This window comes from Muntiacus reevesi, chromosome 7 (assembly GCF_963930625.1).
Source record: "Muntiacus reevesi chromosome 7, mMunRee1.1, whole genome shotgun sequence".
Taxonomy (NCBI): Eukaryota; Metazoa; Chordata; class Mammalia; order Artiodactyla; family Cervidae; genus Muntiacus; species Muntiacus reevesi.
In genome coordinates, this window is record NC_089255.1 from 27,365,230 (window position 1) to 27,392,762 (window position 27,533).

The 27,533-nt window shown below is 39.6% G+C and overlaps 1 protein-coding gene and 1 pseudogene across 1 annotated transcript; one reads left to right on the forward strand and one right to left on the reverse strand.

Annotated features, from left to right (window-relative positions):
• Window positions 1–3,626: 3,626 nt before the first annotated feature.
• On the reverse strand, window positions 3,627–4,565 carry LOC136171951 (olfactory receptor 4F3/4F16/4F29-like). Its single transcript, XM_065941050.1, has one exon. The coding sequence runs from the start codon at window positions 4,563–4,565 to the stop codon at window positions 3,627–3,629; it is 939 nt and encodes a 312-aa protein (XP_065797122.1).
• Window positions 4,566–19,533: 14,968 nt separating this feature from the next.
• Window positions 19,534–20,280, forward strand: LOC136171864 (ATP synthase subunit O, mitochondrial pseudogene; annotated as a pseudogene).
• Window positions 20,281–27,533: the final 7,253 nt, after the last annotated feature.

The window sequence follows — 27,533 nt, forward strand, 5'->3', positions numbered from 1 at the left end:
TGGCCATGAAATCAAAAGAGTGGAAGAAAAGCTATAACCAACCTAGACAGCATAGTAAAAAGCAGTGACAAGACCTATCTAGTCAAAGCTATGGTTTCACCAGTAGTCATGTATGGATGTGAGGGTTGGACTATAAAGAAAGCTAAGCACCGAAGTATTGATGCTTTTGAACTATGGTGTTGGAGAAGACTCTTAGAGTCCCTTGGAATGCAAGGAGATCAAACCAGTCAATCCTAAAGGAAATCAGTCCTGAAGGACTTATTGGAAGGACTGATGCTGAAGCTGAAACTCCAATACTTTGGCCATCTGATGTGAAGAAGTGACTCATTGGAAAAAGGTACTGATGCTGGGAAAGATGGAAGGCAGGAGAAGGGGACGACAGAGAATGAGGTGGTTGGAAGGCATCACCGACTCAATGGACATTGAGCAAGCTTCAGGAGTTGGTGATGGCCAGGGAAGCCTGGCATGCTACAGTCCATGGGGTCACAAAGAGTTGGACACAACTGAGCAATTGAACGGAACTGAACTGAAACAAAGGCACATAGTCAAATTTACAAGCTTCTGCACAACAAAGGAAATCTTAAACAAATGAAAAGACAAACTACAGAAAGGAAGGAAATAATTGCAAACAATGCAACCAACAAGTGCTTAATTTCCAAAATATACAAACAGCTCATACAACTAGACAACAAGAAAAAAATGAACAACCCAAACCAAAAAATGAGCAGAAACCCTAAAGAGACATTTCTCCAAAGAGTAAACACAAACGTCCAATAGGTACATGAAAAGATACCAACATCACTAATTATTAGAGAAATGCAAGCCATAGCTACAATAAGATACTACCCCACATTGCTCAGAATGGCCATCATTAAGAAGTCTACATGTAACAAATGTTGGACAGAGTGTGGAGGAAAGGGAACCCTCCTACAGAGTTGGTAGGAATGTAATTTGGTGCAGCCAGTGTGGAAAATAATATGGAGTTTTCTTAGAAAACTAAAAATAGAATCACCTTATGATCCAGCAATCCCACTCCTGGGCATATATGTAGACAAAACTGTAATTCAAAAAAGTGCGTTCATTTCTATGTTCAAAGCAACACTAGATGGACATGAGTTTGAGCAAGCTCCGGGAGTTGGTGATGGACAGGGAAGCCTGGCATGCCACAGTCCATGGGGTCACAAAGAGTTGGACACAACTGAATGACTGAACTGACTGATTCACAATAGCCAAGACATATAAACAACCTAAATGTCCATAGACAGAGGACTGGATAAAAAAAAAAAAAAATGTGGTACATGTATTCCATGTATACAATGGAATACAACTCAGTCATAAAAAAAAAAATAGCAAAGTAATACCATTTGCAGCAACATGTATGCAACTAGAGATTATCACACTAAATGAAGTAAATCAGAAAGACAAAGAGAAATACTATGTGATATCACTTATATGTGAAGTCTAAAATGAACCTGTCTATGAAACAGAAACAAAATCAGGGACATAGAGAATAGACTGGGGGTTGCCAAGGGGGAGGCGGGTGGGAGAGGGTAAGTATGGGAGTTTGGGATTAGTAGATGTAAACTGGTATGTATAGAATGGATAAACAACAAGGTCTTACTGTATAGCACAGGGAACTATATTCAATGCCTGTGAAAACTATAATGGAAAAGAATGTGAAAAAGAATATATGCACATGTATAACTGAATCACTTTGCTCTATGGCAGTAATTAACACAACACTGTAATTACACTATAGGCGCAGTGTGCTCTGTTGTGTACGACTCTTTGCGGCCCCATGTACTTCTAGCTCACCAGGCTCCTCTGCCCATGGAATTTTCCAGGCAACAATACTGGAGTGCCATTTCCTACTCCAGGGGATTTTCATGACCCAGGAGTCAAAATTGTGTCTCTCACATCTCCTGCATTAGCAGGCAGATTCTTTACCACTAGCGCCACTCTACTTCAATTTAAAAACAATAAATTTTAAAAAGAATGCAATTTGAATACAAAAGAAAAAGTGTAGAATGAAAATTGAATTGTGGCATTTTGAGGTCTCTTTATCCAAGGAATTCAATAATTTAAAATACTCCTTTTAGAAAAAGAACAATTTATTGATCAATGACTGATGAAAACAGAGTTAGAAAGGAAAGAAATAATCTGTAGTAACATGGAAGAAGTTTGTCAAAACTGAGAAGTGGTTTTAACGTTTCATTTTATTTTATTGAACAGGCATGTATATAACACTATAGACCAAGAATTGCTTTAAGCACTTTGCAAGTATTAATTCAGTTAATCTTTATCACCTTATGATAAGTATGAAAGGTATGAAAGTACCTTTAGCCGTAAGGAACTGCTATTTTTGTAAGTCAATAACAGTCAAATAGAAATTCCAGATGATTCACTTTACAGACAACAGAATTTGGGGATAAAGAGGTTAAGCAATTCATGCATTATTGAAAAAGTAAAGCTAAGTTTTGACATCATACAGCCTGGCTCAGGAGTCTGCACTTGTAACCATGTCACTGAAAAGAAGAGTTACCTAACTCTTAGGAGGCCTCCTCTGGTGGCTCAGTGGTAAAGAATTGGGTAAAAAAAAGTGCGGGCCAATTGGGTTTGATACCTGGGCCGAGAAGATCCCCTGGAGAAAGAAGTGGCAACCCACTCCAATATTCTTGCCTGGAAAATCCCATGGACAGAGGTGCCTGGACAGCTACAGTCCATGGGGTTGCAAAGAGTTGGACAAGACTTAAACAACTGAGCACAACAACTCTGAGGAATTATAGGTGACTTCAGTATAATTAAGGCAAGGATTAGCACTAACTGAGTCATTGTCTTTGCCCATTACCTGGTTTCCATTGTTCAAATCCCCAGACGATACAGGAACAAAGATTTTGGAAAACCTGTAGTAGTTACAAGGCTTAATTCATACTTACTGTGTGCATTAGCTGAAATGCTTATGAAGCCATACCCCAGTGATTCAATTTTAGGCTGATACTGTGATTTTTTTTTTAACTAAAAAATAATTCAAAATAACTTTAACTCTTTTATTTTATTGAAGGGCAATATTATATTGAAGGGAAGAGATAGCCAAAAGTAGCTCTTTAAAACCCCCTTTTTACCTTTCATCTGTTTTTTCACACATTACAGCTAAAACACAACACCATGGATACTTTGCTTACTAGTTTAATTACTACACACACATCTCACTACAGAACTTCAAAAAAAAACTATCCTGAATAATTTCAAATTTTGTCATATTTCCAAAGCACTGTTCTTCATATTCTGTATCACAAACCCCAAAACTCAACCTGACAATTGAGGATCTTCCTCAGAATCCAGAGGGGAAAAGAAATAAAAGAGACCAGTCCAAATTCATTTTTATCAAGGAGACACAAGAAAATGTGGAAAAAGTCCTGCGTTAATTCTTTTATTCTGTCACATTGCATAAGAAAGAAGAATACCGTACCTTTCTCGGTTGTGGGCAGAAATCACATTAAGAAAATTCTGGACATTAGTAATTAAACTATTAAGTAAAGCATCCATGGTACTATGTTTTGTTGATTCACATCTGTGGCATGGCAGGGAATAGTAAGGTTGTTCATCTTTCTTGATATCAAAATCACTTAAAACATCTTCCTGAAACTCAACATCTGACTGAATATCCTCCTCATTGCCACTTTCATCTCTTTGTTCCTCAAACTGTAGATGGCAGGATTCAGAAATGGAGTAATAACTACATCAAAAATAGCAAGGAATTTATCCACTGGTACTGTGGGAAATGGCCATGAATACACAAAAATACATGGGCCAAAAAATAAGACCACCACTGCGATGTGAGCTGATAGCGTAGAGAGGGCCTTGGACAAGTCACCTGAAGAACGTTGCCAAACAGTGACCAAGATGAAGATATAGGAGGTAATCAGAATGAAAAATGTTCCCAGGGAGATGAAACCACTATTGGCAGTAACCACAAGCTCCAGTCTGTAAGTATCTGTGCAGGCAAGCCTAATAAATCGAGGAAGATCACAGTAAAAACTGTCCATTTTATTGGGGCCACAGAATGGTAGATTTACAACAAATAGAATTTGGATGAGTGAGTGGATGACCCCAATGGTCCAGGCAGCAACCAAGAGTGAAATACAAGTTTTGAAGTTCATGATGATCAGGTAGTGGAGAGGCCTACATATAGCGACATAACGGTCAAAGGCCATGGCAATGAGCAGAACCATCTCGGTTCCTCCAATAACATGAACGAAGAACATCTGAGCAATGCATCCTTGGAAAGAGATTACTTTTCTCTCTTTGAAAAGATCAGAGATCATCTTGGGAGCTGTAATGGAGGAAACCCACATATCAATAAAGGAGAGGTTGGCTAGCAGGAAGTACATAGGGGAGTGTAAATGGGAGTCAGAGGTCACTGTGAGAACAATGAGGAGGTTTCCTAAAATATTTGTTACATAGAACACAGAGAAAATTAGAAAGAGGACAATTTGCATCTCCAAAGAACTGGTGAGTCCCACCAACACAATCTCAGACACCACCGAATGATTTCCTCCCCCCATGGTCTCAGTCACTTTGGGCTCCAAATTTGCCTGAAAAAAATAGGAAAAATAAGAAATCTGGATTACTGGCCATATTACTCAAGGTTCCAATGGAGAAGCAGAATCACCAGGAGATAATATACCAAGAGATGTGACAGTGACTTGATTTATTGATCCTGCAGAAGCTGATTCAGCAGTCTCTACAAGTCTATTGTCCCTGCATCTAATGCTGTAGTTTGAAGTCTACAAGACAGGCAGTGAGGAAAGGAAGATAGATATAAAAAGCAGAAGAGCAAAAATGAACCGGAACCCACAATCAAGAACTAAAGACTGCACAAATAACAAATGCTGGAGGGAGTGTGGAGAAAAGGGAACTCTCCTACACCGTTTGTGCAGTCACTATGGAAAGCTTTGTGGAGGTTCCTTAGAAAACTAAAAATAGATTTGTCATATGATCCAGCAACCTCACTCCTGGGTGTATATCCATAGAAAACTAATTCAAAAAGATATAGGCACCACAGTGCTTATAGAAGTGTTGTTTATGATGGCCAAAACATTGTGTATACACACATACACAATGGAATGCTACTCAAATAAAAACCTGCCTCATGTGTCTTGAAATGTTGTTCATTTTTCACAGCCCAGTTTAAATGCCACTTATGAAACCTCCCCAGTTCTCCTAGCTAGAAAAGGAATCTTCTTCCCCTCATTTCCCATAGCACTTTGTATTTATCATAGCACCTTTCGCCCTGTGGTATAGTTACATGTGCATGACTTATTTCCTCTGATTTCAAGCACTAAAAGGCAGGGCTTTCTGTATTTTCATCTCTATCGTGATACTCAGTTCCTTGGGCAGTTTCAGAGGGCAGAACAGTCAGTTCTAGAAAATCAGTATGTGTTTGTTGAATTAATTTTAATTAATTCCTTTGCAATTTCAATTTAATTGTTTAATGTAAGGTCATTTAGAAGATGAAGATAAAGGAAACATATAAGGAGAAGAAACTGAAAGATGGTGAGGAATAGGAAGAAAAAAAGCCTTGATGATAAATAAAGGAAACAAGAAAATTAAGCAAAGGAGTAAGAAATAGAGAAAAACAGAATGATGAAAGAATTATGTACAGTGGAAAGAGGAAAGAAAAAAGAATATTATAGAAATTTCTCTCATATTTTAAGACTAGAGACTCACAGGCCTAAATGGAGAAATACAGAAAAGGAATTTAAAATTAGCTTACATCTTGAAAGTTCCAAAGAGCCCTAGCCACACACCCAGTGAAAGATTTTAGATGGAAAAACTAATATCACTAAGACTGGATCTGAATTTTCCTTCTCAGAAAATATTTGACAGAAAGATTCATGGATGGAGATAGCAGATCCTCAATTTGAAACTAAAGTTTTTCCCATTCTTCTACTTCTTTCCTAAAGAGATATTTTCCTAAAAAACATTCCACCCTTCCTTACCTTCCACCACTCACCTATTCCTGTTCCAAATGCACAGTGATGCAATATAACTTGCTATTTCTGAGTTTTTCTCCCAGTACCAGGCTGTGCGCTCATGGGAGAGTGAAATGGTATCTTTTCCTCTGTACTCCCAGCTCCCCAGACCATGCTGGAAACATAACAGAAGCTTAAGAAGTGTTTTTTGTTGAATGAAAAAAAATGGATGTACAAATAACCCAGATATCAAGTATCTCTAATATTTCAGGAAGACTGGAGTTTGATTCAAAAAATCAGAATATTCAACCTCAGCAATCACTTCAAAATGTTTCTCCTCAGTCATTTATTATAATAACTGATTAAATGGTCAGTGTAGAAGGAAAAAGCATACAATCCCTGCTTCTTTGGCAAATACAGCCTAATTGTATACTTTTATTTGCTTGGTCTATGTAGAAGATGTCCTCGGCAACCAGGGCAAACTCTGCTACCAACTCTGGAATGTATGTTTATGACCAAACTAATCTGAATCAAGAGGTAAATGTAAACATCCCATATGTATCCTATGTGCCTCCGAGTCACGCCTGACTCTCACATCATGGTTCTTATCCTTGAACTTGAGTAGAGTGGAGGCTCTCAATGAATCAATGCTATCTGATGTTACATTAAACACTGATAAAGAGTTGTAGGATTAACCAACCTAAGAACAACAAATTTTTCTTCTCATTTCAAGTTTCAGAAAAAATATATCATTTTTGTCCAGGCACCTTCTTTGTCCCCATTTAAAGACCAAGGTAGTTTCCCTGCCAAGTGTTTTTCAAGCCTGGCACCACTGATTCGACTATGTTCTCAACTCTTTGTCTTCTGGATGTTTTCTTCAACACCGCAACTAAATCACAGTTTGAAATCTCTAGTGATGATTTGGTTACCAGGAAATATCTTAGTTGACAAAACATAGCAATCTGAATGAATTTGTTCTGTCCATTCTTCTCATCCACCTGATCTCTAGCAGACCTAAAATAGCTGCCATCTTCAGAGAAATCACATCTGGCATGTGGAGCTATTGAAATTTCCCCAAAATAGAAAAGAGGTAGCTGATTAATAATACAGAGGTTAGTAAAAAGTGGTACCAAATAGAACATGGAAGATCAATATGACTTTAATCTGTGTGGAGAATGGTCTCAGAGAAAAAGATTGATTTTCCCAGAGCAACATAGGAGGAGGCAGTTAATAAGTCACCTAGGGGAAGAGATCCCTCATGAATACACAGGTTTTATCAGATTATTTTCCTAACCCAGGACTTGAAGTGAACGTAAAGTCCTAAAATTTATGAAAATATTGGGCCATCTCTGGCAGATTCTAGTGGTTAAGAATTCCTGCTTTCACTGGAGGGGGCATGGGTTCAATCCCTGGTCAGGGAACTAAGATCCCATCTCACATGCTGCATGCAGCCACCCCCCAAAAAATTATGAAACTATCTTTTAAGTAGTTTTCAATGAAATAATTTTTATTGTTCTCACACATGCATATATTATTATAGGACAGTCACAAACACACACAACTTATTTCCTAGATACATGCATTTGGGGAAGTTGAAAAAAAAAACACAGAAAACTATTGGAGCTCATCAATGAATTTGGTAAAGTTACAAGATACCAAACTAGAACACAGAAATCTCTTGCATTTCTGTACACAAACAACAAAAAATAAGGAACAGAGATTAAGGAAACAATCCCATTTATCATTGCATCTAAAAGAATAAAATACCTTGTAATAAAACTATCTGAGATCTTCCCTAGTGTCTCAAATGATAAAGAATCCACCTGAAATGCAGGAAACCAAGGTTTGATCCCTAGGTCGGGAAGGTCCCCTAAAGAAGGAGATGGCAACCCACTCCAGTATTCTTGCCTGGAGAATTCCGTGAGCAGAGGAGCCTGACGGGCTATAGTTCATGGGGTCACAAAGGGTCAGACATGACTGAGCTACTAACACTTTCACACATTCAAGGAAGCAAAAGACTTGTACTCAGAAAACTATAAGATGATAAAAGAAACCAAAGATGACACAAACAGTTGTAGAAATATACCATGTTCTTGAATTGGAAGAATCAACATTGTGAAAAAATAATTGCAGTACCCAAAACAATCTCTCGATCAAGCACAATTCCTATCAAATTATCAAGGGTATTTTTCACAGAATTAGAACAAAAAATTCTACATTTTGTATGGAAACACAAAAGACCCAAATAGTAAAGGAAATCTTGAGAAAGAAGAATGGAACTAGAGAAATCTGGCCCCCTGATTTCAGACAAAGCTACAGTAATCCAAACAGTATGATACCAGCACAAAAGCAGAAATACAGACCAATGGAACAGGAAAAAAGTCCAGAGATTAACCCATGCATCTATAGCCACCTAATCTATGACAAAGGAGGCAAGAATATTCAATGGAGAAAAGACAATCTCTATAATAAGTGGTGCTGGGAAAACTGGGCAACTACATGTAAAAGAATGAAATTAGAACACTCCCTAACACACTACACAAAAACCAACTTAGGGAGACTTCCCTGGTAGTCCAGTGGATGAGAATCTGCCTTGCAGTACAGGGGAAAAGGGTTTGGTCTTCAGTAGGGGAACTAACATCCCAAATGCTTTGGGGCAACTAAGCCCATGAGCCTCAACTAGAGGGTCTGTGCATCACAACTAGGACCTGAGGCAATCAAATAAATAAACAAAAATTTTAAAAATTTTTTAATGTTTTTTTAAATAATAAAATTTTAAAAATAAACTCAAAGATTATTTGATCTAATTGGATCTAAGATCTAATTAGATTAAAGATCTAAATGCCAGATACTATAAAACTCTTAAAGGAAAATGTAGACAGAAGAACACTCTTTGACATAGATCAGAGCAAGATCTTTTTCAATCCACTTCCTAAAGTAACGAAAATAAAAAGAAAATAAACAAATGGAACCTAACTAAACATAAAAGCTTTTGCACAGGAAACCATAAACAAAAAAAAAAGATAGCCCTCAGAATTGAAGAAAATATTTGCAAATGAAGAAAAAACAAGATATATTTTTGAAAATATACAAACACCTCATGCAGCTCAACATCAAAAAAAAAAAAAAAAACCACAGTCAATAAATGGGTGGAAGACCTACCTAAATAGACATTTCTACAAAGAAACTATACAGATGGCCAACAAATAAATGAAAAGATGCTCAGTATCACTTATTATTAGAGAAATGCAAATATTCCTGAATGTCCATCAACAGCGGTATGGATAAAAAAAGATGTGGTACATATATACAGTGGAATATTCAGTTCAGTTCAGTCGCTCAGTCCTGTCCAACTCTTTGCAACCCCATGAACTACAGCATGCCAGGCCTCCCTGTCCATCACCAGCTCCCGGAGCTTACCCAAACTCATGTCCATAGAGGCGGTGATGCCATCCAACCATCTCATCCTCTGTCACCCCCTTCTCCTCCTGCCTCCAATCTTTCCCAACATCAGGATCTTTTCCAATGAGTCAGATCTTCGCATGAGGTGGCCAAAGTATTGGAGTTTCAGCTTCAATATCAGTCCTTCCAATGAACACCCAGAACTGACCTCCTTTAGGATAGACTGGTTGGATCGCCTTGCAGTCCAAGGGATTCTCAAGAGTCTTCTCCAACACCACAGTTCAAAAGCATCAATTCTTCTGTGCTCAGCCTTCTTTATAGTCCAACTCTCACTTCCATACATGACTACTGGAAAAACCATAGCCTTGACTAGATGGACTTTTGTTGACAAAGTAATGTCTCTGCTTTTTAATATACTGCCTAGGTTGGTCATAACTTTCCTTCCAAAGAGTAAGCATCTTTTAATTTCATGGCTGCAATCACCATCTGCAGTGATTTTGGAGCCCAAAAAAATAAAGTATGTCACTGTTTCCACTGTTTCCCCATCTATTTGCAATGAATTCATGGGACCAGATGCCATGATCTTAGTTTTCTGAATGTTGAGCTTTAAGCCAACTTTTTCACTCTCCTCTTTCACTTTCATCAAGAGGCTCTTTAGTTCTTCACTTTCTGCCATAAGGGTGATGTCATCTGCATATCTGAGTTTATTGATATTTCTCCCGACAATCTTGATTCCAGCTTATGCTTCATCCAGCCCAGAGTTTCTCATGATGTACTCTGCATATACATTAAATAAGCAGGGTGACAATATACAGCCTTGACGTACTCCTTTTCCTATTTGGAACCAATCTGTTGCTCCATGTCCAGTTCTAACTGTTGCTTCCCGACCAGCATATAGGTTTATCAAGAGGCAGGTCAGGTGGTCTGGTATTCCCATCTCGTTCAGAATTTTCCACAGTTTGTTGTGATCTACACAGTCAAAGGCTTTGGCATAGTCAATAAAGCAGAAATAGATGTTTTTCTGGAACTCTCTTGCTTTTTCGATGATCCAGCGGATGTTGGCAATTTGATCTCTGGTTCCTCTGCCTTTTCTAAAACCAACTTGAACATCTGGAAGTTCACGGTTCACGTATTGCTGAAGCCCAACTTGGAGAATTTTGAGCATTACTTTACTAGCATGTGAGATGAGTGCAATTGTGCGGTAGTTTGAGCATTCTTTGGCATTGCCTTTCTTAGGGATTGGAATGAAAACTGACCTTTTCCACTCCTGTTGCCACTGCTGAGTTTTCCACATTTTCTGGCATACTGAGTGCAGCACTTTCACAGCATCATCTTTTAGAATTTGAAATAGCTCAACTGGAATTCTATCACCTCCACTAGCTTTGCTTCCTAAGGCCCACTTGACTTCACATTCCAGGATGTCTGGCTCTAGGTGAGTGATCACACCATTGTGATTATCTGGGTAGTGAAGATCTTTTTTGTATAGTTCTTCTATGTATTCTTGCCACCTCTTCTTAATATCTTCTGCTTCTGTTAGGGCCATACTGTTTCTGTCCTTTATTAAGCCCATCTTTGCATGAAATGTTCCCTTGGTATCTGTAACTGTCTTGAAGAGATCTCTAGTCTTTCCTATTCTATTGTTTGCCTCTATTTCTTTGCATTGATAGCTGAGGAAGGCTTTCTTGTCTCTCCTTGCTATTCTTTGGAACTCTGCATTCAAATGGGTATATCTCTCCTTTTCTCCTTTGCCTTTCACTTCTCTTCTTTTCACAGCTATTTGTAAGGCCTCCTCAGAAGCCATTTTGCTTTTTTGCATTTATTTTTCTTGGGATATTATTACTCAGCCACAAAAAGGGGTGAAACTGGGTCATTGGTAGTGATATGGATGAACCTAGAGTCTGTCATACAGAGTGAAGTAAGTCAGGAAGAAATAAACAGGTATCATATGTAAACACATATATATGGAATCTAGAAAAATCTATGGTACTGATGATCCTATTTGCAGAGCAGGAGTAGAGGCAGAGACGTAGGGGACAAACTCATGGACACAATGAGGGGAAGGAGAGGGTGGAACAAATTAAGATAAGAGTAGCACTGACATAACCCACTCCAGTGTTCTTGCCTGGAGAATCCCAGGGACCGGGGAGCCTGGAGGGCTGCCATCTATGGGGTCGCACAGAGTCGGACACGACTGAAGTGACTTAGCAGTAGCAGCAGCACTGACATATATACACTACCATGTGTAAAATTGATAGCTGGTGGGAAGCTGTGGTATAGAACATGGAGCTCAATTCAGTGCCCTGTGATGACTAAGAGGGTGAGATTGGGGTGTGGTGGGAGAGAGGCTCAAGAGGGAGGGGAAATCTGTATACTTAAAGCTGATTCATGTGGTTGTACAGCAGAAACTAACACATTGTAAAGCAATTATACTACAATTTAAAATATGCAAAAAATTAAAAATTTAAAAAAATAAAATATGTATATATATTTTGGGGTGGGAAGAGATGATATTTTGGCTAACTTCTGCATTTCCAATCAAAGGAAAATTTCTTACACTGAACATTCAATAAATGTTCATTTTAAAAACCAATAAAGTGCATAATACCAATATTTTAAAATAGAATTTATTAGCATATTAAGGTTTATGCTCTGTAAATATAATAACGTCAATAGCATGAGCCACCATTTTGTTTTTTAAAGGAACGAAATTGGGTCATTTGTAAAGATGTGGATGGACCTAGAGACTGTCATACAGAGTGAAGTCTGGAAGAGAAAAGCAAATATCGTATATTAATGCATATATGTGAAATCTGAAAAATTAGTATAGGTGATGTTATTTACAAAATTAGAAAGCAGAAATAGTGGCACAGACAGAGAACAAATGTACAGATACCAAGGCGGGGATGGGATGAATTGGGAGATTAAAATTGACCTATATACACTATTGATACCACATATGGAATAGGTAACTGAGTAGAACCTTTTGTATAGCCCAGGGAACTCTATTCGATGCTCTGTAGTGACCTAAACAGGAAGGTAATCTCCTCTAGGAAGTCCCTGGGGTAAATAGGGACTCCCAGGGCAGTGCAGTAGTTAAGACTCTGCACTTCTAATGCAGGGAGCGTGAGTTCAGTCCCTCATCAGCAAAACTAAGATCCCACATGGCACAGCCAAAAAAAAATTTTTTTTTTAATTAAAACATTGGAGCTGGAAAAGTAAATATGGTTATTTTAGAGACATACATTTGTATTTAGCAAAAAAATATTTGTAGCAGATATGACTCTTGGTCCACAAATTCAGGGATACAAGAATGTTGCCTTATTTTCTTTCAATCATCTGAAATCTGACTTTGAGCCCAATTCTGCCAGGCTGCTGGAGAAATGCCATTCCACACACTATTTGGATTCCCAGTTCCCAAGCTGTGCCAAGAGCCTGTTCCTTCAGTGCTGAAGCATGAGAGAGTTTCTCAGTCATCTACCGTGATTGCTTTAGAAGTCCTTTGTACCAATAGATTGTGGTCCCTTCTGGTTCAGCATCTCACCTCTTCTGTGCACACTTTGAGCAGTGGAGTCAGAAGCAAAGCTAGGAGTCCCAATGCCTGGGGTTCTAATAAGCACAAATCCCAGTGACTCTTATCCTTTTCCAAGTTTCCTGGTATCTTTTCCTTTTCTCTCTCTGTTCATTTATTCTTCTCTTTCTTACCCCTTCAGGACTTAAACTCCATGGAGGTTATACTCTATCAAAATCAGAAAAGATTTATTGACATCAAAATTTGTATTTATAGACTACAATAAATATCTAAAGCAAGGAATTTCTAAAAGGCCCTGGCCATGCACTTGGATTGAAAGATCAGAAATAAATACATGGCACGATGCAAGTGAATACTTCCCCAAATTATCCTACTACACATTAAAAATCCAATATAATAGCTTTTCTTATTTAAAAGACTTGGCTCCGAATAGCTGTTGACTATTTCAAAAAATAAAATATACTTTCAACCAATTCCAGCATCTATGGACATTCAAAAAACTCTATGACCCTGGGATAAAACTAGTGGGATTCATCCTTAAATTACAAAAAAAAAATAATGTTGTCTTGGAAATAATGAAAGCACAATTTTTATTTTACAAGTGCTATAGTGACTGTCTGAGTTCAGACAAAGTGGAAACCAGCTGATATAAGTTACTGATGAATATATGAATAATCAGTTCAAATCTCTGGGAAGTAATGACTTGAAATTTTGAAGTGACTGGATTTTTAAAGTATTATTTTGGAGCAGAAGTTGGCAAACTATGGCATATGGGCCAAAGTCAACCTGCTACCTAATATATATGTATATCCCCTTCTGCATTTTTAAGTTTGAAGGGGGAGAAAAATCAAAGACCAATATTGCAAGCCATGTGAAAATGATATGAAATTCAAGTATCATTGTCCATAAACAAAACTTTATTGAAACATAAAATAATCCATTTTTTATTTTATTTATTTTTATTTTACTTTTATTATCATAGATTAGGTGACTTAAACAACAAACATGTCTCACAGTTCTGAAGTCTAGAATTCCGGCATCAGTACACCAGCAGATTCGGTGTCTGGTGAGAGCCCACTTCCTGGTTGACAGATGCCCATCTTCTTTCTGTGTCCTCACATGGAGGAGAGCAAGAGTGCTCTCTAGAGTCTCTTTAATAAGGTTACCACTCCCATTCATGAAGGCTCCACCTTCAGGACTTAGCCACCTTCCCGAAGGTCCCACCTCCTAATACCGTCACATTGGCGATCACGTGGAGAGGAAGGGGGGATACAAACATGCAGTCCGTAACAGTGACAATCACAAATCGAAAAATAATAGCTCATGCTTTCCAAATACTTTTCGACTCCACTAAGATCAGCTTATGAAACCCTCACAATAACCTCATGAGGTAAATTCCGTAACGATCCTCCTTTGTCTATGAGGAAACTGAGTCACAAGCGCGGTTCGCCCTATGTTACATAGCTGGTGAAGCCTAGGTGGCACGTCTGTCCACCAGCCCCACCTAGTGGTGCTGCTCCAAATAGCAGCGCCCAGATGTAAACCCAGAGAGAACATCAGTGCTAGGCAAACAGCAGGACGTTGTTGTTGTTGATGACGATGATGTTACTTAACAAAGCAATCAAAAGAGGTACACTCTTTCTCCAGGCACCGGTGCTCACTATTTCACCAATTGCTCCATTCTGTGTTTGCTCTAAATGTTAGAAAACTCTTCCTTGTGAAGAGATGCAATTACGTGCCCCCTGACTTCGGATCTGCTCTCTGATGCTGCATAAGGTAAATTTGCTCTTGAGACATACCCCTAAATCCTTAAATGCAGATTTCATATGTTGAAATCCCTATGTGATGTTATTTGGATGTGAAGCCTTTGGGGCTGATTAGGTCACGATGGTGGACCTCTAATAAATGCGTCTAGTGCCCTTATAAGAGACCAGAGCGCTCTCTTGCTGCCTTTCCACCATAAGACAATACAATGAGAAGCCATGCATCTGCAACCTAAAAGAGGGTCCTCATCTGAACTCAGCAGTACTGGCACCCTGAACTTGGACTTTCAGCCCCCAGAACTGCAAGAAATGAATTTCTATTGTTCAGAAGCCACCCAGTCTATGGTTTTGTTCTAACAGCCTGAACAAAGTCAGTTCAGTTCATTTGCTCAGTCATGTCTGACTCTTTGCAACCCCATGGACTGCAGCACACCAGGCCTCCCTGTCCATCACCAACTCTCAGAGTTAATTCAAACTCATGCTCAAGTCCGTGATGCCATCCAACCATCTCATCCCCTGTCACCCCTTCTCCTCCTGCCTTCAATCTTTCCCAGCATCAGGGTCTTTTCAGACGAGTCAGCTCTTTGCATCAGGTGGCCAAAGTATTGGAGTTGCAGCTTTAACATCAGTCCTTCAAATGAACACTCAGGACTGATCTCCTTTAGGATGGACTGGTTGGATCTCCTTGCAGTCCAAGGGACTCTCAAGAGTCTTCTCCAACACCACAATTCAAAAGCATCAGTTCTTCAGTGCTCAGCTTTCTTCACAGTCCAACTCTCACCTCCATACATGACTACTGGACAAACCATAGCTTTGACTAGACGGACCTTTGTTGGCAAAGTAAGGTCTCTGCTTTTTAATATGCTGTCTAGGTTGGTCATAACTTTTCTTCCAAGGAGCAAGCGTTTTTTTTAATTTCATGGCTACAGTCACAATCTGCAGTGATTTTGGAGCCCAAAAAAATAGTCTGACACTGTTTCCATTGCTTCCCCCTCTATTTGCCATGAAGTGATGGGACCAGATCAGATGCCATGGGACCAGATGCCATGATCTTAGTTTTCTGAATGTTGAGCTTTAAGCCAACTTTTTCACTCTCCTCTTTCATTTTCATCAAGAGGCTCTTTAGTTCTTCTTCTTCACTTTCTGCCATAAGGGGGGGTGTCATCTGCATATCTGAGGTTATTGATATTTCTCCCAGCAATCTCTATTCCAGCTTGTGCATCATCCAGCCCAGCATTTCTCATGATTTTCTCTGCATATAAGTTAAATAAGCAGGGTGATGATATACAGCCTTTTGCAATGTGACATTGCAAAAACTGACTAGTTCCTTAGTAGAACTGCTGCAGATATTGATTTTGATAGAGTGTGTCTGCCACCTACTGTACTTTTTGTGAATGACCAGTCAACAAAGTTTTTTATCTTGGAATAAGACTTCATTAAAACTGTTCTAAGAACTAAGAGAAGAGCTCAAAAGAGTATGCTACGGCTTGAGATGACCCAAGAATTATGGCTCTTTTCTACCTTGTGATCAATAAAGATCAAAATAAGAAATAAGGTGGTTGAAGGCCAGGCTTCACTTTTGTTATTGATAAGTTGGTGTCAGCCCAGGTACAGAAGTATGAGAGCTAAATTCTCTGAATAATGAACCCCAAACTAGATCCACTGCTAAGAGTTCAAACAGTGAACTCTAAACCATGCTAAACTCTAAACCGTGCTAAACCACCACAGACCTTCCCAAGTAGTAGCCTGTTCCTTAAAAACTTAGTGCCTATAGGAACTGAGAGGAATGAATACTGACTGAGGGAATGCCCACCTTCTCGGTCTACAAATCCAATATGATACAACATTCCCACCGCCACAGTGCTGGGTAAACATATATCCATCCATGAGTAAGGAAATGTCAGGAAGCAAGAAGGACTGGCCTTCCTCCTTCCTATTCTACCACACCCCTGTCAAAAAGAAAAAATGGTCAGGAAATTGTAAATTGTTAAGAATGAGTAAGCTGCATAAACAGGAAAAGCAGGAAAGACAAAAAACCCCCCAAAAAAATGGATTTTTTTTTTACCAACACAGAAAGCTAGTAGATAATAGAATGTTAAAGCTTTTTGTTGTGATGATTAAATTACCTTATTCATAAAAAGCACTTAGCAGATGCCTATTTCCATCCTTGAGGAGAGAAAATTTTTTTTAAGATTTGTGTGCATGTGTGTGTGGATCATCTTTAAAGTCTTTATTGAATTTGTTACAACTGTGCATCTGTTTTATGTTTTGGCATTTTGGCCACGAGGCAAGTGAGATCTTAGCTCCCTGACCAGAGATCAAATCTGTACCTCCTGCATTGGAAGGTGAAGTCATAACCACTGGATCACCAGGGAAGTCCTGGGGGGAATGCATCTTTTAAAGAGTAGAATAAGCCATGTCTCTTTCCCTCCATTAGTCTCCGATTCTGCTCAGAGTAAAACCTAACTCTATAAGAAGACTTACAAGGCGCTCTGTGATCTGGCCTCTCAGGATGCCCCCACAACAACTCCCATCACTCCACTCCTTGCCCATCCTACAGCTACCAGTCAGGCGCCTCCTCAGAGCCTTTTCTCTCTTTGGAATGCCATTCTCCCAGACAGTCTCACCTTTCACTCCATGTCCTCAAACATGACCACCTCAGTGAGTCTTGGTGGTTACAACCCAATCACCATCAGCCCTCTAGCCTCACCCTTACTTCAGTTTTCCCTTTAGCACTTAGCTTCATCTGACACTAGGTATTTTTTTTATGTGTTGTTTTGTTTGTGTCTCTTGTTACACATTTGCACACGCACACACAAACACAGAGAGAGGTTTTATTTGTTTTCCTTATTAAACTGCTTCACTAATTTCAAAGCAATGCCAAGGAATGCTCAAACTACCACATAATTGCACTCATCTCACACGCTAGTAAGGTAATGCTCAAAATTCTCCAAGCCAGGTTTCAGCAATATGTGAGCCATGAACTTTCAGATGTTCAAGCTGGTTTTAGAAAAGGCAGAGGAACCAGAGATCAAATTGCCAACATCTGCTGGATCATCAAAAAAGCAAGAGAGTTCCAGAAAAACATCTGCTGCTGCTTTATTGACTATTCCAAAGCCTTTGACTGTGTGGATCACAATAAACTATGGGAAATTCTTCAAGAGATGGGCATACCAGACCACCTGACCTGCCTCTTGAGAAATCTGTATGCAGGTCAGGAAACAGTTAAAAGTGGACATGGAACAACAGACTGGTTCCAAATAGGAAAAGGAGTGCGTCAAGGCTGTATATTGTCATTGTGTTTATTTAACTTACATGCAGAGTAACTTACATGAGAAATGCTTACATGAGAAATGCTGGGCTGGATGATGCACAAGCTGGAATCAAGATTGCCGGGAGAAATATCAATAAACTCAGATATGCAGATGACACACACACACACCCCCTTATGGCAGAAAGTGAAGAAGAACTACAGAGCCTCTCGATGAAAGTGAAAGAGGAGAGTAAAAAAGTTGGCTTAAAGCTCAACATTCAGAAAACTAAGATCATGGCATCCAGTCCCATCACATCATGGCAAATAAATAGGGAAATAATGGAAACAGTAACAGACATTATTTTGGGGGGCTCCAAAATCACTGCAGATGGTGACTGCAGCCATGAAATTAAAAGATGCTTACTCCTTGGAAGGAAAGTTATGACAAACCTAGACAGCATATTAAAAAGCAGAGACATTTTGCCAACAAAGGTCCGTCTAGTCAAGGCTATGGTTTTTCCAGTAGTCATGTATGGATGTAAGAGTTGGACTATAAACAAAGCTGAGTGCCGAAGAATTGATGCTTTTGAACTGTGGTGTTGGAGAAGACTCTTGAGAGTCCCTTGGACTGCAAGGAGATCCAACCAGTCCATCCTAAAGGAGATCAGTCCTGAGTGTTCATTGGAAGGACTGATGTTGAAGCTGCAACTCCAATACTTTGGCCACCTGATGCGAAGGGCTGACTCATTTGAAAAGACCCTGATGCTGGGAAGGACTGAAGTCTGGAGGAGAAGGGGACAACAGAGGATGAGATGGTTGGATGGCATCACCGACTCAATGGAGATGAGTTTGAATAAACTCTGGGAGTTGTCAACTGAACTAAACTGAACACTAATTTCATACTGTGAAAAGATTATTTTTTCCTGTAACTGATGGACAGAAAGTTTAACACTGAGACAAAACAATAATCAGTTAGAAACTGGTAAGTAGAAACACCAAAATGTTTACAGAAAAGTTGATCAGTTCAGTTCAGCCGCTTAGTTGTGTCCAACCCTTTGCTACCCCATGGACTACAGCACGCTAGGCCTCCTGGTCCATCACCAACTCCCGAAGCTTACTCCAACTCATGTCCATTAAGTCAGTGATGCCATCCAGCCATCTCATCCTCTGTCATCCCCTTCTCCTCCTGCCTTCAGGTGGCCAAAGTATTGGAGTTTCAGCTTCAGCTTCAGTCCTTCCAATGAACATTCAGGATTTATTTTCTTTAGGATGGACTGGTTGGATCTCCTTGCAGTCCAAGGGACTCTCAAGAGTCTTCTCCAACATCACAATTCAAAAGCATCAATTCTTCAGCACTCAGCTTTCTTTATAGTCCAACTCTCACATCCATACATAACTATGGGAAAAACCATAGCCTTGACTAGATGGCCCTTTGTTGGCAAAGTAATGTCCCTGGTTTTTAACATGCTGTCTAGGTTGGTCGTAACTTTTCTTCCAAGGAGTAAGCGTCTTTTAATTTCATGGCTGGAGGCGGCCCTAAGATGGCAGAGGAATAGGACAGGGAGACCACCTTCTCCCCCACAAATTCATCAAAAGATCATTTGAGGGTTTGACCTACAGCCGCCAGGAGAAGATGGCTGTGCCAGCAGTGTCTGGGCTGTCCCAGCAGGTGCAATGCTTCAGTACATCTGTGGTCAGGCCGTTTGCCAAGCTTGTGAGGCCACCTGTTCAGATATATGGCATCAAAGGTCACTATGCCACAGCTCTTTATTCTGCTGCATCTAAACAGAATAAACTGGAGCAAGTAGAAAAGGAATTGTTGAGAGTAGGACAAATTTTGAAGGAACCCAAAATGGCTGCTTCTCTTATGAATCCCTATGTAAAGCGTTCTGTTAAAGTGAAAAGCCTAAATGTCATGACGGCAAAAGAGAAGTTCTCTCCTCTCACATCGAACCTGATCAATTTGCTTGCTGAAAATGGTCACTTGAATAATACCCCTGCGGTAATTTCCGCATTTTCTACCATGATGAGTGTCCACCGTGGAGAAGTACCATGCACAGTTACCACTGCATCTCCTTTAGATGAAGCCATTCTTACTGAATTGAAGACGGTCCTGAAGAGCTTCCTAAGTAAAGGCCAAGTTTTGAAATTGGAAGTTAAGATTGATCTGTAAATCATGGGTGGAATGATTGTCCGTATTGGAGAGAAATAAGTTGATATGTCTGCAAAAACAAAGATTCAGAAGCTGAGCAGAGCAATGCGGGAGATTCTGTAAAAGTGTTGATTTTCTAAGTGAGAATTCTTAAACTTGGAGCAACAATAAAGTGCTTCCTGAGCAGGAAAAAAAAAAAAACAAAAGATCATTTGAACGCTGAGCAAATACCACAAAACAACTTCTGGACACTGTGAGAGGACACCAGGCACCCAGAAAGGCAACCCATTGTCTTCGAAAGGAGGTAGGGCAAAATATAAAAAATAAAAACAGAGACAAAAGAGTCAGGGACAGAGAACCGTCCCAGGGAGGGAGTCTTAAAAAGAGAAGTTTCCAGACACCAGGAGACCCTCTCACCGGCAGATCTGTGGGGAGTTTTGGAATCTCAGAGGGCAACATAACCAGGAGGAAAAAATTAATTAATAAAACCCACAGATTTCAGGTCCAACTACAACTCCTAATGGAGAAGTAGCCCAGACGCTTGCCTCCACCACCAGCAAGCGGGGGCTGAACTAGGAGGCCGGGCTACACTGCTTAGGATAAGGACCTGGCCTGAATGCCCTGAGGCAATCTGAGGCAGCTAACATGAGACAGCAGACCAAATCTTGGGATAGCCGGGCGAGGGGGGGGTAGGAAAGAGAGAGAGAGAACTTTCCTGCGAAAAGCTCTAATCTAAGGCACTGCCGGCCCAACCACAGAACAAAGGACTGAGCAAATACCAGAGGAGAGCTAGCAGGCAGCGGACCAGCCCATCCCCCGCAGGAGGCAAGGAGGCAGGCGGGCGGCGCCAACCAGAGCTGGAGGGAAAGGGGCAAACTCGGCCCCAGAGACTGCATCCCCTACCAAACTGCAAGCAGGCTCTCAGTCGCTAACCAAGTCTTCCTGGGATCCTGGACGGTTGACATCCGTCAGGAGGGTCGCAGCCAGGGATCAGCGCCCCAGAAGAGACAACGCACACCTGAGATGCAGCTGCGCACCCAGGACACCAAGCGACTGGAACCGGGGAGCTGATAAGACGCACCGCACCTGCGGAGTGTGCACTCGCCAAGCTCCTGGCCGCCTGAGCTGCTCGGGCCTGGGAAGGGCACAAAACGCAGGCCCAACTGAGTCTGTGCCTTTGTGGAGTACCCGAGAACCTGAACCTGAACGGCATAGACCTGCGAAGTGCACGCAACCCAGGGCCGCCTCAGACAGTTCCCGGCAGAGCAACCTGAAGCCTAAGCAGTGTAGACCGGGAATGCACACAAGCCGTGAGTGGGGGCAAACCCAGTGTGATCCAGACACTGCGAGCGCTCCCCACACACGGCAGTGACATCTGTATGCAGTGTTCCTCCCTCCCCGCAGCACAATTGGACAAGTGAGCCTAAATAGATGACCACCTTTGCCCCCTAGTGTCAGGGTGGAAGTTAGATACTGAAGAGATTTGCAAACAGAGGAAGCCAAAATAAACAAAGAAGAGGAAACGACTCTGGAAATGACAGGTGCAACAGATTAAAACCCTGTAGATAACACTGGCTACATTGGAAGGGACCTATAGACCTTGAGAAGTATAAGGTGGGACAAGGAACTATCTGAAACTGAACTGACCACACACTGTCCTCAACAGCTCCAGAAAAATTCCTAGATATATTTTACTATCATCATTTTTTAATTTCTTTTTAATTTTTAAGTTCTTTATTAATCCTTTAATTTTCATTTTTAAAACCTACTATTACATTGAAAAAAAGATCCTATTTTTAAAGCAAATTTCATATTTTTGTATAACTTTGGTGATTTTGTTCTGTTTTTTTAATATTGTATTTTTGAATGTCTAACCTCTACTTTAGATTTTTAATCTTTGCATTTTGGTATTTGTTATCAATTTTTTACTTTTAAGAATCCAATCTTCAGTACCCATTTTTACTTACGAGTGTGATTACTGGCTTGATTGCTCTCTCCTCTTTTGATTCTCATTTTTCTCCCCCAGGTCACCTCTATCTCCTCTCTCCCTCTTCTCTTCTCTACTTAACTCTGTGAATCTCTTTGGGTGTTTCAGACTGTGGAGAAAACTTAGGGAACTGATCACAAGCTAGATTGGTCTCTCTCCTTTTGACTCCCCCTCCTCTCCTCCTGGTCACCTCTATCTCCTTCCTCCCTCTTCTCTTCTCTATGGAACTCTGTGAACCACTCTGAGTGTTCCAGACTGTGGACACAAATAGGGAATTCATTACTGGCTAAACTGCTCTCTCCCCTTTAGATTCCCCCTCTTCTCCTCCTGGTCAGCTCTATCTCCCTCCTCCCTCTTCTCTTCTTCATGTAACTCTGTGAACCTCTCTGGGTGTCCTTCACTGTGGAGAATCTTTTCACCATTAACCTAGATGTTTTGTCATCCATGCTGTGTGGATGGAGAAGTCTTGAGGCTACTGGAAGAATAAGACTGAAAGCCAGAGGCAGGAAGCCTAAAACCAAACCTTGAGATCACCAGACATCTCCTGACTCCAGGGATCATTAATCAACAAAAGCTTATCCAAAAGCCTCCATACCTACACTGAAACCAAGCCCCACCTAAGAGGCAACAAATTTCTGAGCAAGACATACCAAGCTAGTTCTCCAACAAAACAGGAACATAACCCTGAGCACAAAACTACAGGCAGCCAAAAGTTACACCAAACCCATAGACACCTCAAAACTCACTACTGGACACTTCATTGCACTCCAGAGAAAAGAGATCCAGCTCCACCCACCAGAACACCAACGCAAGCTTCCCTAACCAGGAAACCTTGACAAGCCACTCATCCAACCCCACCCACAGGGAGGAACCTCCACAGTACAGAGAAACCACAAACTTCCAGCATACAAAAAGACCACCCCAAAGACAGCAACCTAAACAAGATGAAAAGGCAGAGAAATATTCAGCAGGTAAAGGAACAGGAAAAAAGCCCACCAAACCAAACCAAAGAGGAGCAGACAGGGAGTCTAACTGAAAAAGAATTCAGAATAGTGATAGTAAAAATGATCAAAATTTTGAAAACAAAATGGAGTTACAGATAAATAGTCTAGAGACAAGGATTGAGGAGACGCAAGAAAAGTTTAACAAGGACCTAGAAGAGATAAAAAAGAGTCAATCAATAATGAATAATGCAATAGCTGAGATCCAAAGCATTCTGGAGGGAATCAACAGTAGAATAACTGAGGCAGAAGATGGGATAAGTGAGGTGGAAGATAGAATGGTGGAAATAAATGAAGCAGAGAGGAAAAAAGAAAAAAAGAATTAAATGAGGATAACCTCAGAGACATCTGGAAAATGTCAAATGCTCCAACATTTGCATCATAAGAGTCCTAGAAGAAGAAGACAACAAGAAAGACCATGAGAAAATACTTGAGGAGATAATAGTTGAAAACTTCCCTAAAATGGGGAAGGCAATAGCCACCCAAGTCCAAGAAACCCAGAGAGTACCAAACAGGATAAACCCAAGGTGAAACACCCCAAGACTCATATTAATCAAATTAATGAAGATCAAACAAAAATAACAAATATTAAAAGCAGCAAGGGAAAAACAACAATTAACCCACAACGGAATCCTCATAAGGATAATATCTGATCTTTCAATAGAAACTCTTCAGGCCAGAAGTGAATGGCAGGACATACTTAAAGTGATGAAAGAGAAAAAACTACAGCCCAGATTACTGTACCCAGCAAGTATCTCATTCAAATATGAAGGAGAAATCAAAAGCTTTACAGACAAGCAAAAGCTCAGAGAATTCAGCACCACCAAACCAACTCTCCAACAAATGCTAAAGGATCTTTTCTAAACAGGAAACACAGAAAATGATTATAAACACGAACCCAAAACAACAAAGTAAATGGCAAGGGGATCATACTTATCAATAATTACCTTAAATGTAAATGGGTTGAATGCCCCAGCCAAAAGACAAAGACTGGCTGAATGGATACAAAAACAAGACCCCTATATATGCTGTCTACAAGAGGCCCACCTCAAACCTAGGGGCACATACAGACTGAAAATGAAGGGATGCAAAAAGATATTTCATGCAAATGGAGATCAAAAGAAAGCAGGAGTAGCAATACTCATATCAGATAAAATAGACTTTAAAATAAAGGCCGTGAAAAGAGACAAAGAAGGACACTACATAATGATCAAAGGATCAATCTGAGAAGATATAACAATTATAAATATATATTCATAAAACATAGGAGCACCTCAATATGTAAGGCAAATGCTAACAAGAATGAAAGGGGAAATTAACAGTAACACAATAATAGTGGGAGACTTTAATACCCCACTCACACCTATGGATAGATCAACTAAACAGACAATTAACAAGGAAACACAAACTTTAAATGATACAATGGGCCAGTTAGACCTAATTGATATCTATAGGACATTTCACCTCAAAACAATGAATTTCATCTTTTTCTTAAGTGCACACGGAACCTTCTCTGGGATAGATCACATCCTGGGCCATAAATCTAGCTTTGGTAAATTCAAAAAAATCAAAATCATCTCAAGCATCTTTTCTGATCACAATGCAGTAAGATTAGATGTCAACTACAGGAAAAAAAAAAAAAACTATGAAAAATACAAACATATGGAAGCTAAACAACACATTTCTGGATAACCAACAAATCATAGAAAAAATCAAAAAAGAAATCAAAATATGCATAGAAACAAATGAAAATGAAAACACAATAACCCAAAACCTATGGGATTCAGTAGAAGCAGTGCTAAGGGGAAGGTTCATAGCAATACAAGCCTACCTCAAGAAACGGGAGAAAAATCAATAACCTAACTCTACACCTAAAGCAACTAGAAAAGAAAGAAATGAAGAACCCCAGGGATAGTAGAAGGAAAGAAATCACAAAAATTAGGGCAGGAATCAATACAAAAGAAACAAAAGAGACCATAGCAAAAATCAACAAAGCTAAAAGCTGGTTCTTCAAGAAGATAAATAAAATAGACAAACAATTAGCCAGACTCATCAAGAAACAGGGAGAAGAATCAAATAAACAAAACTAGAAATGAAAATGGAGAAACCACAACAGACAACACAGAAATACAAAGGATCATAAGAGGCTACTTTCAGCAACTATATGCCAATAAAATTGACAACTTGGATGAAATGGACAAATTCTTTGAAAAGTATAACTTTCCAAAACTGAACCAGGAAGAAATAGAAGATCTTAACAGAACCATCACAAGCAAGGAAATCGAAAATGTAATCAGAAATCTTCCAGCAAACAAAAGCCCAGGACCAGATGGCTTCACAGCTGAATTCTACCAAAAATTTAGAGAAGAGCTAACATCTGTCCTACTCAAACTCTTCCAGAAAATTGCAGAGGAAGGTAAACTTCCAAACTCATTCCATGAGGCCATCATCATCCTAATACCAAAACCAAACAGAGATGCCACAAAAAAAGAAAACTACAGGCCAATATCACTGATGAACATAGATGCAAAAATCCTTAACAAAATTCTAGCAAACAGAATCCAACAACATATTAAAAAGATCATACATCATGACCAAGTGGGCTTTATCCCAGGGATGCAAGGGTTCTTCAATATTCACAAGTCAATCAGTGTGATACACCACATTAACAAATTAAAAGATAAAAACCATATGATTATCTCAATAGATGCAGAGAAAGTCTTTGAAAAAATTCAACATCCATTTATGATAAAAAAAAAAAAAAACCCTCCAGAAAGCAGGCATAGAAGGAACATACCTCAACATAATAAAAGCCATAGATGATAAACCCACGGCAAACATTATCCTCAATGGTGAAAAATTGAAAGCATTTTCCCTAAAGTCAGGAACAATTCTAGGATGCCCACTCTCACCACTACTATTCAACATAGTTTTGGAAGTTTTGGCCACAGCAGTCAGATCAGAAAAAGAAATAAAAGGAATCCAGATTGGAAAAGAAGAAGTAAAATTCTCACTGTTTGCAGATGACATGATCCTCTACATAGAAAACCCTAAACACTCCACCAGAAAATTACTAGAGCTAATGAATACAGTAAAGTTGCAGGATATAAAATTAACACACAGAAATCCCTTGCCTTCCTATACACTAACAATGAGAAAACAGAAAGAGAAATTAAGGAAACAATTCCATTCACCATTGCAACGAAAAAAATAAAATACTTTGGAATAAAGCTACCTAAAGAAACAAAAGACCTATATATAGAAAACTATAAAACACTGATGAAAGAAATCAAAGATGACACAAATAGATGGAGAAATATACCATGTTCATGGATCGGAAGAAACAATATTGTGAAAATGAGTATACTACCCAAAGCAATCTATAGATTCAATGCAATCTCTATCAAGCTACCAACGGTATTTTTCAGAGAACTAGAATAAATAATTGCACCATTTGTATGGAATTACAAAAAACCTCGAATAGCCAAAGCAATCTTGAGAAAGAAGAATGAAACTGGAGGAATCAACCTGCCTGACTTCAGACTATACCACATAGCCACAGTCATCAAGACAGTATGGTTCTGGCATAAAGACAGAAACATAGATCAATGGAACAAAATAGAAAGCCCAAAGATAAATCCAACACATATGGACACCTTATCTTCGACAAAGGAGGCAAGAATATACAATGGAGAAAAGACAATCTCTTTAACAAGTGGTGCTGGGAAAACTGGTCAACCACTTGTAAAAGAATGAAACCAGAACATTCTCTAACACCATACACAAAAATAAACTAAAATGGATTAAAGATCTAAATGTAAGACCAGAAACCATAAAACTCCTAGAGGAAAACATAGGAAAAACACTCTCTGACATAAATCACAGCTGGGTCCTCTATGACCTACCTCCCAGAGTAATGGAAATAAAAGCAAAAATAAACAAATGGGACCTAATTAAACTTAAAAGCTTTTGCACAACAAAGAAAACTGTAAGCAAGGTGAAAAGACAGCCTTCAGAATGGGAGAAAATAATAGCAAATGAAGCAACTGACAAAGGGTTAATCTCAAAAATATCCAAGCAGCTGCTGCAGCTCAATTCCAGAAAAATAAGCGACCCAATCAAAAAATGGGCCAAAGAACTAAAGAGACATTTCTCCAAAGAAGATATACAAATGGCTAACAAACACATGAAAAGATGCTCAACATCACTCATTATCAGAGAAATGCAAATCAAAACCACAATGAGGTACCATCTCACACCGGTCAGAATCGCTGCTATCAAAAAGTCTACAAAAAACAAATGCTGGAGAGGGTGTGGAGGAAAAGGAACCCTCTTACATTGTTGATGGGAGTGCAAACTAGTACAGCCACTATAGAGAACAGTGTGGAGATTCCTTAGAAAGCTGGAATAGAACTGCCATACGACCCAGCAATCCCACTGCTGGGCATACACACCGAGGAAACCAGAATTG

Coding starts and splice junctions, on each gene's coding strand:
- LOC136171951 (XM_065941050.1), bottom strand. CDS start 4,565: ATGGGGGGAGGAAATCATTCGGTGGTGTCTGAGATTGTGTTGGTGGGA.